We start from the raw sequence: 12,079 nt of genomic DNA, 5'->3' as shown, positions 1-12,079 counted from the left end.
GGGTAAACCACAGAAACCTCAACTATAGTATATATTTTAACTATATAGTATATTATTGATATATATATAGTAACAAATAAAATAATTATATTAATTATACAACAAATATATTTATTATTTATTAATTGTACTATTTTTGAGTTTTTTTCGTTATTCTCTGTTGTTTTACTTTAGATGTGTTGCGCAGAAAAAAGATACATTTTAAATTGTACAAAGTTCAAAAGTTAAAGTTTGTTTTAGTACTGCTAATGTATACATAGTAGAGTAATAACTATAAGATAATTAAATGTTTAATTTTGCTCATAACTAATGCAAAAATAAAATGAAATAAAATCCCCTGAAGAGTAGAGAAACCTGCGAAACAGGCTTGTAGGGATGAAATAGCCTCTTTGTTTGTTCCTGACCTAACGTATATTGGCTCTCAGGTAAACCACAGAAACCTCAACTATATATATTTTAACTATATAGTATATTATTGATATATATATAGTAACAAATAAAATAATTATATTAATTATACAACAAATATATTTATTAATTGTACTATTTTTGAGTTTTTTTTGTTATTCTCTGTTGTTTTACTTTAGATGTGTTGCGCAGAAAAAAGATACATTTTAAATTGTACAAAGTTCAAAAGTTAAAGTTTGTTTTAGTACTGCTAATGTATACATAGTAGAGTAATAACTATAAGATAATTAAATGTTTAATTTTGCTCAGAACTTTTGCATTATTGCTGTCCATAAATTAATGTGAACAACAGCCAAAGCTCAAAAGGCCGAATCTTTCGCAAACGACTCAACAATTCCGACGGCGTTCATGCTGGCGCATGCGCAGAGCACCGCCTCCTTTTTGTCGAGCCGAGCCAAAAGAGTCGGCTCTCCACAAAGAGCCGAACGTCCCACCGCTGCGTGGACTCACAACAACGGGGCACTTTCAAAATGGCGCTGGCAGGTCCCCGCGGCACCCACTTCTGGAGTGACGAGGAAACCATCTTCTTGATCCACCAGCTGAGGGAATCCGACATTTTAAAGTACCTCGACGGACGCAAAACCAGGAACGGGAAAGTGTTCGAAAAGGTGGCGAACGCGATGAAGAACGCCGGCTTCCGTCGAAGTCCCGAGCAGATCCGAGTGCGGTGGAAACGCTTGAAGCAGGTCTACTACAACACCAAGAAGGACGCGGCGAGTGGACACAACCCAGTCTGGTGTCCGCACTTCCAGCTCCTGGACGACCTGCTCGGAGGACACCCGCGCTCCCGCAGCTTGGACGTTGGCGTCGGACTTTTGCTGCAAAGTAAGTTGCTGCAAAGTTGGAGGAAACTAGCCCGGACCTAAGTGGGTCAGCTAGGATCGTGGAGAAACCCGTAAGAGGCACATTAGCTTTTGTTCAATCAATCAATCAATGTTTACTTATATAGCCCTAAATCACGAGTGTCTCAAAGGGCTGCACAAGTCCAGTCCATACTGGATCTATCATAATAGTGAGAGTCCAGTCCATAGTGGATCTAACATAATAGTGAGAGTCCAGTCCATAGTGGATCTAACATAATAGTGAGAGTCCAGTCCATAGTGGATCTAACATAATAGTGAGAGTCCAGTCCATAGTGGATCTAACATAATAGTGAGAGTCCAGTCCATAGTGGATCTAACATAATAGTGTGAGAGTCCAGTCCATAGTGGATCTAACATAATAGTGTGAGAGTCCAGTCCATAGTGGATCCAACATAATAGTGAGAGTCCAGTCCATAGTGGATCTAACATAATAGTGAGAGTCCAGTCCATAGTGGATCTAACATAATAGTGTGAGAGTCCAGTCCATAGTGGATCTAACATAATAGTGTGAGAGTCCAGTCCATAGTGGATCCAACATAATAGTGAGAGTCCAGTCCATAGTGGATCTAACATAATAGTGAGAGTCCAGTCCATAGTGGATCTAACATAATAGTGAGAGTCCAGTCCATAGTTGATCTAACATAATAGTGTGAGAGTCCAGTCCATAGTGGATCTAACATAATAGTGTGAGAGTCCAGTCCATAGCGGATCTAACATAATAGTGTGAGAGTCCAGTCCATAGCGGATCTAACATAATAGTGAGAGAGTCCAGTCCATAGTGGATCTTACATAATAGTGTGAGAGTCCAGTCCATAGTGGATCTAACATAATAGTGTGAGTCCAGTCCATAGTGGATCTAACATAATAGTGAGAGTCCAGTCCATAGTGGATCTAACATAATAGTGAGAGAGTCCAGTCCATATTGGATCTAACATAATAGCGAGAGTCCAGTCCATAGTGGATCTAACATAATAGTGTGAGAGTCCAGTCCATATTGGATCTAACATAATAGTGTGAGAGTCCAGTCCATAGTGGATCGAACATAATAGTGTGAGAGTCCAGTCCATAGTGGATCTAACATAATAGTGTGAGAGTCCAGTCCATAGTGGTTCTAACATAATAGTGAGAGAGTCCAGTCCATAGTGGATCTAACATAATAGTGTGAGTCCAGTCCATAGTGGATCTAACATAATAGTGTGAGAGTCCAGTCCATAGTGGATCTAACATAATATTGTGAGAGTCCAGTCCATAGTGGATCTAACATAATAGTGTGAGAGTCCAGTCCATAGTGGATCGAACATAATAGTGTGAGAGTCCAGTCCATAGTGGATCTAACATAATAGTGTGAGAGTCCAGTCCATAGTGGATCTAACATAATATTGTGAGAGTCCAGTCCATAGTGGATCTAACATAATAGTGTGAGAGTCCAGTCCATAGTGGATCTAACATAATAGTGAGAGAGTCCAGTCCATAGTGGATCTAACATAATAGTGTGAGTCCAGTCCATAGTGGATCTAACATAATAGTGTGAGAGTCCAGTCCATAGTGGATCTATCATAATAGTGTGAGAGTCCAGTCCATAGTGGATCTAACATAATAGTGAGAGTCCAGTCCATAGTGGATCTAACATAATAGTGTGAGAGTCCAGTCCATAGTGGATCTAACATAATAGTGTGAGAGTCCAGTCCATAGTGGATCTAACATAATAGTGAGAGTCCAGTCCATAGTGGATCGAACATAATAGTGTGAGAGTCCAGTCCATAGTGGATCTAACATAATAGTGTAAGAGTCCAGTCCATAGTGGATCTAACATAATAGTGAGAGTCCAGTCCATAGTGGATCTAACATAATAGTGTGAGAGTCCAGTCCATAGTGGATCTAACATAATAGTGTGAGAGTCCAGTCCATAGTGGATCTAACATAATAGTGTGAGAGTCCAGTCCATAGTGGACATTTTAAAACAAGCTATGAGTGCACTTTTGTGCATGATGTCACTAAGATGACATATCAAAACAACACTAAATTAAAGTGCACTTTTTGTACAAAACGCCGCTACAATAGTTTAAAACAAACAAAGTGCACATTTGTGCATGCTGTCACTAAGATGACATATCAAAACAACACTAAATTAAAGTGCACTTTTTGTACAGAACGCCGCTACAATAGTTTAAAACAAATAAAGTGCACTTTTGTGCATGATGTCACACAAGATATTTCAATAAGTGTCAAATAAAAATGAGCTGCATAATAGGAAATCAAATAGTGTATGTCCTTCTGTCAATTTTAAGCACCGAACTGTCTAATAAACAGGACAAGAAGCAAGGAATCAAGCAGAGACAGATTTCCATTTTGCTCATGAGGAGAAACGTATGGGGCTGCCCACTCAGTTACAGTCTCCCACCACGCTCTGAGGCACAACCCCCACGCTCCCCCATTTTATTCAGGAGTTCCCCAGTCAACATCGCAGAGGCTGCTTCTAAAGGGAGGGGACACATATTATGCGAGCAGCCCCTAGTAGACACAATACGTGATTATTCACAATGGAAATGTGCTGAGCCTCGTGATTTCGCCCTGCCTCTGCTTTGTCTGCGTTGAGGTACTTAACGTCCGTCCTCGGCTGTTAGCAGGCTAAAAGACACAAACAGCAGCAGCGAGGCAACTCCTAACTTGCAGTGGAAGATAACAAGTCATGTGCCTATTAGCATAAGAGTTGTGTGATTACTTCTATATAATTATTCTAACACCTTCACTATGTGGTAGGTTCCTGCGGACGTTATCTCCTTCTGTTGGTGACTGCTTGTTTCATACGGTGTTGATGTGGAAATGGTTGCTTGGGCATTTTGTGGGTGTGGCACCGGCCGGAGATGTTGACATGCGGAGTTTCAAGCATGCCTTGAGTTTGATACCTGTGATCTAGGACAGTGGTCCCCAACCACCGGGCCGCGGACCAGCAAGAAAATTAATTTTTATTTTTTTTAATTTATTTATTTATTTATTTTTTTTTTTTTTTAAATTAAATCAACATAAAAAACACAATATATACATTATATGATGATGAATGGGGTGCCCAAAAAGGTCTGAAAGTAGACCAAGGGGTACATAACAAACCTTTTTTTAAGTATCTACGAGATCTGAATTGTTGGCCTTGATGGTGTCCGAGATGGTCCCAGATGAACCAAAATGGTCCTGATGATGAATGGGGTTCCCAAAAAGGTCTGGACTCTTTGAGCACATTTTGGATGTATCGTGACTTTTAGGGGGAGTGCATTTTGGGGTACTCTGGGACGATTTAGGGTCTGTTCGGACCTTAAGAGAGAGGATGGTCCTTTTGGGGGTAATTGGGGACCTTTGTGTGTTAGTCATTCCCTGTCTCCTTGGACTATTTTGGATACAAGTAGGCCCCAATACCTTTGCGGCCACTTCTGGTTCTGCTTTCCATAACCCATTTTTTTTTAAGTATCTACGAGGTCTGAATTGTTGGCTTTGAAGGGGTGTAAGAAGGTCCCAGATGAACCCAAATGGTCCTGATGATGAATGGGGTGCTTAAAAAGGTCTGAAAGTAGACCTATACGCGATACATAATGAACCTTTTTTTAAGTATCTACGAGGTCTGAATTGTTGGCCTTGATGGTGTCAGAGATGGTCCCAGATGGGGTGAGTTTTTCCTTGCCCGTATGTGGGCTCTGTACCGAGGATGTCGTTGTGGCTTGTGCAGCCCTTTGAGACACTTGTGATTTAGGGCTATATAAATAAACGTTGATGGATTGATTGATTGATTATATATCACTATAGATCAATACAGTCTGCAGGAATACAGTCCGTAAACACACATGATTGTATTTCTTTATGAAACCCCCCCCCCCCCCCCCCCCCCCCCGGTCCATGGGACAAATTTTCAAGCGTTGACCGGTCCCCAGCTACAAAAAGGTTGGGGACCACTGATCTAGGACATCTGTGCTAGTATCAATATTTTCAAAAATGTTCCTGAAATTCCCAAATTTCTGAAAACGGGTAAATGGAAGGACACTGCAGCACCTGCAGTGAGTGAATTTGTCCAAAAGATGGCTCCATAGCACAAACAATAAAACACCATAGGTGTTTTTGCTTTAAAAAAAGATAATAAAATAGTTTTATTATCGCCGTCAGCAAAGAACAATCCATAAATCAGCTGCTCCGTCTGATAAGCCGCAGGTTTCAAAGTGTAGGAAAAAACTGTGTTAGTCTCCCAGGTCAAAATGATGGTACTAAGATGAATAAAGGGTAAACTGTTCTCTGAGGCAGTGGCAGCAAATACTTCCTATTTCATCCCAAATGATGCCTAACGTTTGTATTTTCTTTGGTTTTAGAGGGCGTGCCAGATGACCAGGGAGATCCAAACAATGATCCGGAGGCGCATCCGGACAAGGATTCTGATCTCAAAAGCAACGAGAGTGTTGGATCATCATATTTGACTCACCCGCCGTCCTTTGCACCTGCCAGTACTCTATTTCCCCAGAGGAGTCCTGGACCTGGCACATTTGCGTTACTTGGTAGGTTCTTACCTTGCCCTTATGGTAAAGTATAGTATTCTCCAATAACGATTACTTTGGACTATTTTTTTTAGGTCAAAGGCAAAGACCGAGGGGAAGACGGTCGGCGTTTGAGAGGTTCACGTCCAGCATGGAGAGAATGCAGTCGGTCTTGGCTGAACAGTTCCAGCGCTGCCAAGAGAGGCAGGAGAGACTAGTGGATAGCATCCTTCAGAGCAACGAGTCCATGGTTTCTGCTCTACTCGAAGGCCTCCAGAGTCTAAGGCCACATCCAGCGGATCACCGAGGAGAAAAAGGTTGACTGGACTTCTGTTGGTTTCTCTAGGTCAGAGGTGTCAAAGTGGTTTTCACTGAGGGCCACGTCACAGTTATATTTGGCCCCAGAGGGCCGCTTCTAACAGTCAATATTATTATTATTATTATTAACTATTATTACACCATTTAAAAAAAATGCATTTTATTCGTAGATTTTTTTTTAAACTAAAATGTAAAAAAAATATGATAAGTTGCAATAATTTCACCTCAAAATGTAGTGTAAATTACTGTAAATGGAAAAACAGTACTGCTGTTTTTATGGTAAAAAAAAAAAAAAAAAGGGCAGTTCAGTTGCCAGAATTTTACTGTAAAATTGACATTTGTTTATTTTTGTACTGTAAAATACAAAAAATGTAATTTTACAGTAAAAACATTTTTTTTTTTTACCGCAAATCAACAACTGTACATTTTTGGGTGTATTAGTGTAAATGCCAAAACGACACCACCGTTTATTACAATAAAAAAAAAACCACAGTTTTTTTCATTTAGAGAAAAATGCTGTAAAAACCACAGTAAATTTCACAATTTGACCATGAAATCTATTGCTACGTTTACATTGCACAATTTGATGGATAACTTGCTTTGAAATCATTATTATTAGTATTTATTTCTATTTAAAAATGGTTTTTAAATAGAATTTTTGCATAATTGGACAATATATAAGTTAACATCATTTGCGATTACATGGAGTACATGTATTTTTTTTCTCCCAAAATAGAAATAAAGAATACATTTAGTAAGAAAAGTTATAGTACTTTATTGATACATATTATTTCCAGGCTTTTGCCGGGCCAAATAAAATGACGTGGCGGGCCACATCTGGCCCCCGGGCCCTGGGTTTGACACCTGTGATCTCTGTTATCTAAAAATGGAGGACAGTGATGTGTCATAAAGAGTCGTGATTTTTTTTAGGTGATCCTTAACCACCTTATGAAATTCTAAACACATTCAACTTTTGTTTAAGTGGACAAAATTTTGGTAACTCATCCATTCTTCCATCTTCTTCCGCTTATTGGAAATCGGGTCGCGGGGACAGCAGCCTAAGCACTTTGTCGAGCTCTTCCCAAGGCTCTCCCAGGCCAGCTGGGAGACATAGTCTCTAGAGACGAGATCTGACCAATCCAAGTCTAAGACTAGATCTGACCAATCCAAGTCTAAGACTAGATCTGACCAATCCAAGACTAGATCTGATCAATCTAAGTCTATGACCATGAACTGATAAAGTCTACTTGGAATAGAGGCGAAACTTCTTCTAAGACAAACCAAACGGTCCGGTGGCGATGAATTGAATGCCCTGAGATAGTCTCTCCGCCGTGTCCTGGGTCTTCCCTGTGGTCTCCTACCAGTCGGACACGCCCATAACCCCTCCCCAGGGAGGCGTTTGGGGGGGCACGTAAAAAAATAAATATACCATAATTTTCAGATATAAGCCGTACTCACTAAATTTTAGAAGAAAACTTTTTTTTCCCATATATTAGCCGCGCCAGAGTATAATCCGCACATATATATGTTGTGAGATGAGTTATTTAAACAGAAAGATTCTGTAAATGTTTATTTACATGCAAACGGTGTCTGTAACGAGGCAGTAAAACGGCTGATGAAACAAAACAGAAGTCAAAAAGCTTGCTCTCCGATTAGCCAAACAGACTCAATAACTCCACGGTGATGTCACGAGACTGAAACAATACAAAAAGAATGCCATTGTAAATGAATGATACTAACACAGACACTTGTAAACGTGTTAGCATATTAGCTGACGACCTAAACTTTGGTAACTGATGCGTTCGTGCAAATAAGACTGACTGTCTTGCATCATGTGCACATCCTGGCTTCTTGCCGTTGACGTTCTGAAACCTAAATTCAATTTAAAGAAAAGCATAATATTCCAGTTAATTGTGTAGATTTATATATTTACTAGAGTTTGAAGGATATATATATATTTTCATATATCCATATTTTTGTGTTTCTTCTTTCCTCCATAATCGTATTACAAAATAGCTAGTATTCTTCCTTCTTTACTAGTCTGCAAAGTAAGGTGTCGGTCTTCTAGCAGTGGAATGCAGAGAGTAGAGATAACACGAGAAGGAGGAATACTCCCTGTTCTGCTTCCCAGGCCAGACTCAAGATAAGAGACAATGAGAATGTGTTTGAAGTGAGAGAAGTGAGGGCGGGGGGAGATATTGAAGAGGAGAGTGCATTCCGGGATGTTTTCAGATCAACTTGGGCTACGCATTTGTATGTGTTGTTCGAGGCTGGTCTCTATTCTCAAATATTTGACAATAAATTACAAAATACCTATTCTGTGCTTGGTGGTACCTTTGAGTTCAGTTTATATGTCATCTAAGGAACTTGGGACTGACCAGCGTTTTACATCCCACTTGGAGGAACATCTGGTCAAACGCAACAATTTGAACACACAATACCTAAATGTGCTCACTCCGAACGAAACGATACGATATTGTTTTATTGTGGACTTGTGAAAAAAGACTGAACGCACTTAGTATAATTGATGACAAACATAATGCTCAAATGTTCCAACCACATTTATTACTACAAACATGAGTTTTTAAGTGCAAAGAATTATGCGGAAACTGTTTCAAGCAAATATCTGACAATTTAACGTTTAATAACGGAAATACCTCAAACTGGCTCAAATATCTTTTCCAGGTGATGGTTTATCAAGTAGCTTTGCATATTTCCCGTTGTGTGCATAGTCCGCGCTTTACCTTTTGCTTCGCGTCGCCTTGGAAACCGCTCGAGACGATGGTAGCGCTTTAGCGCGCGGACCAGCCGCCGCGGTTTGTTAGCGACATAAGTCAAAACGTTATGGATGGTCTTTGGTGAAATGTTCAGGCAAGAGCGCCAGAAAAAAAACTACACTCGCCAAGTTTGCAGTTCACACCGTCAGACGTCACGGTATTATTGTGGCGATTTTGAATATTGTATTAATTAAATTAATAATTATTATAATAATAATAATAATTATAATATATAATATATATATAGTATATATATATATATATATATATATATATATATGCAGTCGGTATAATATATATATATATATATATATAATATATTATATATATATATATATATATATATATATATATATATATATATATATATATATATATATATATATATATATATATATATGGTCCTGCTTCCTCTCCGCTTTGTAGTTCTCGGGTCAAGACAAAATCTTTCTGTGGATTACAGTACATCAAAGAAACAGAACACCTTCATGTTGCTTCCCATCCTACACAGTGGAGTTTTACAAGCCTTCTTCTTGGTAGGATCAAAGACCGCTTTTTGTCCTCTCGCAGGGCGAGCTGAACTCAATGTAACACAAAGTTTTGTGATAACTTAGATACAATTATTCTGACAATCATCAATTGTGCTGAAGTTGTACTTTTCTATCCGTGCAAAGGGACAACTTGCAATCTTGGATCGCGAGTCGTCCCGTATCAGTGTTTGTGTCCAGACCCGGCCTGCTGACTGCCAAGGGCGAACATCGAGTACCTTGGCGCAGACAAAGCAGAGACAGGGCGATATCACGAGTGTCAGCACATTTCCGTTTCTGAATAATCATATATTGTGTCTAACTGGGGCGGCTGAAATTACCCCCCCTTCCTTCAGAAGCAGCCTCAGTGATGTAACCAGGGACCTCCCGAATAAATAGTGGAGCACGTGGGCCGTGCCTGAGGGCGTAGGTTGGAACTGTAACTGAGTGTGCAGCCCAATACGTCTCTCCTCATTGAGCAAAATTGAACTCTGTCTCTGCATGATTCCTTGCTTCTTGTCTGTTTAATAGATGTCGTCAGTGTTTGAACCTGACAATATACCGCAAACGTTCAAACTATTGTTGTGCTAAACGGGCTAACTTGATCATATTTGACGTGTCTACGCTAACGTAAGTGTGTGTCCTGCAGACGTCCGGCAGCTGATTGGTCGCCCCCACATTAAAGAGGAAGACCTCACTCAGGAAGGAGGGCCGAAGGAGGCTGAGCTCACAGAGTCGCCACCGACTGGTGTCTCCGGGAAAACCGAGGACAAACCGCCCGAGTCCTCACAGCTTGGTCACGGTCCAAGAGAGGAGACCGGAGGGGCGGAGCCTCCAAGCAGCAGCAGCAGCTCACTTGGACACACACCCGAAGCTGATGGAGGAGCGGACAACCTCCTAGCTCCACTATCAGATTGTGACGACAGCACGTCGCACTTTTCCGAGGACGACGACGCCCGAGAACCTTTGAGCAGCGATACGGACGACGACGGCGATACCAGGACTCACGCTGACGACAAACGCTCCGCAAGGAAGGCCGGTAAAAACTCGCCGACGTGCCCGGTTTGTACTAAAAGATTTCCTTACGGGTGTCTTTTGGCTAAACACATGCGAACGCACACAGGGGAGAAACCCTTTGGTTGCGCAGTCTGCGGCAAAAGGTTCACCGCCAAACATAATATGATGTCCCACATGAAAACACACACGCCGTAAGGGAAAGTACTTGTACACATTTTCCTGCAAGTCCTTTGAAAGTAGCGGTAGAGTGGAAAAACAAGTTGACTTTATGTGTTTCATTGTATCCATCAAACCATATCCGATTTTATTTACAATTTGAAAATGCGTAAAAATACAGTTTAAACATCACAAAATGCCGCAAGTTCAGTCAGCCATTTGGAATATTCCTCCTCGATTATCCTCGGCAATTTCCGTAGAGTCTACGTCACTGTGGTAACGCTTCTGCACTCTGACCATATTATTAGGTCAGTCATACTGGAAATACACAAAAATTGTAAGGAGATGTGCTGTTTATCATTTATCATCCTAATGTAAGACAACAACACATTTGCTTGTTTTTGTTATGCATTCAAAATCATAAATAACATAGAGGTATTTGTTTCATGTCTCTAAGACGTTCCTACCGGAAGTTACAAGCAGTTTTGTCTGAGTTTTCCTCTGAGGAGCGGTTTTGTCTCTGTTTTATTCAAAATTGCGTAGAGCGCAATTTTGAGTTTTGGGGTTCGGGTTTTTTTTTAGATCGCCATTTCCACCAGTCCCGATGTGTGTGAAAAGTTTGGTGAGTTTTGAAGTATTTTAAGGGGGTCAAATTACAGCTCAAAGAGGCAAAAATGAGTGTTTTTAGTCCTTTTTTGTGTTGAAGGGGAAATTGCCAACTTCCTGTTGGTTTTTGCCCAAGGATGTGAATTTATGAATTGTAGGTCTTGTTTCATGTCTCTACGACATTCCTAGTGGGAGTTACAGGCAGTTTGTTTTTGTTTTTTTCCTAGGGGGCGCTAGAGCGCAATTTTGATTTTTGGGGTTAGGTTTTTTTACTAAACTGTTTGGGGCACGTTTTTCTATGTGTGTGTAAAATTTGGTGAGTTTTGAAGCATGTTAAGGGGGGCAAAGTAGTGCGCAAAGCTGCGGAATAATAATAATAATAATAAAACCTTACAATTTCAATAGTGTCCTTTGTCCCTGTACAAAGGACTCCCTGTGGGACTCCTTTATACAGGGTACATGCGGACCCTAATAAAACCTTACAATTTCAATTGTGTCCTTTGTCCCTGTACAAAGGACTCCCTGTGGGACTCCTTTATACAGGGTACATGCGGACCCTAATAAAACCTTACAATTTCAATAGTGTCCTTTGTCCCTGTACAAAGGACTCCCTGTGGGACTCCTTTATACAGGGTACATGCGGACCCTAATAAAACCTTACAATTTCAATGGTGTCCTTTGTCCCTGTACAAAGGAGTCCCACAGGGGTACATGCGGACCCTAAATAGCTAACAATTGATTCAACAGATCGAGGGTCCTCTCATTATACTCTATAAAAACATCCAATAACATGTTGTGACCTGAATATTAACCAAATATGGGTGATGTTGTCAGGTTCA

The 12,079-nt window shown here is 40.4% G+C and overlaps 1 protein-coding gene across 1 annotated transcript; it reads left to right on the top strand.

Moving 5' to 3' along the window:
* The first annotated feature begins 889 nt into the window (after nucleotides 1-889).
* Nucleotides 890-11,840, top strand: LOC133631877 (zinc finger and SCAN domain-containing protein 20-like). The gene is made up of 4 exons (XM_062024048.1): nucleotides 890-1,293; nucleotides 5,678-5,860; nucleotides 5,935-6,156; nucleotides 10,111-11,840. The coding sequence occupies exons 1-4, from the start codon at nucleotides 939-941 to the stop codon at nucleotides 10,671-10,673; spliced, it is 1,323 nt and encodes a 440-aa protein (XP_061880032.1). The 5' UTR covers nucleotides 890-938; the 3' UTR covers nucleotides 10,674-11,840.
* Nucleotides 11,841-12,079: the final 239 nt, after the last annotated feature.

Source organism: Entelurus aequoreus, linkage group LG17 (genome assembly GCF_033978785.1).
Source record: "Entelurus aequoreus isolate RoL-2023_Sb linkage group LG17, RoL_Eaeq_v1.1, whole genome shotgun sequence".
Classification (NCBI taxonomy): domain Eukaryota; kingdom Metazoa; phylum Chordata; class Actinopteri; order Syngnathiformes; family Syngnathidae; genus Entelurus; species Entelurus aequoreus.
The sequence above is the reverse complement of the archived record's forward strand: the minus strand, read 5'-3'. Positions and strand labels throughout refer to the sequence as shown.

Excerpts from the sequence above, each read along its gene's own strand:
- LOC133631877 (XM_062024048.1), top strand. The coding sequence starts at position 939 with ATGGCGCTGGCAGGTCCCCGCGGCACCCACTTCTGGAGTGACGAGGAA. Across the intron at positions 5,861-5,934 it reads TGGCACATTTGCGTTACTTG|GTCAAAGGCAAAGACCGAGG; the intron begins GTAGGTTCTTAC and ends TATTTTTTTTAG. Across the intron at positions 6,157-10,110 it reads GGATCACCGAGGAGAAAAAG|ACGTCCGGCAGCTGATTGGT; the intron begins GTTGACTGGACT and ends TGTGTCCTGCAG.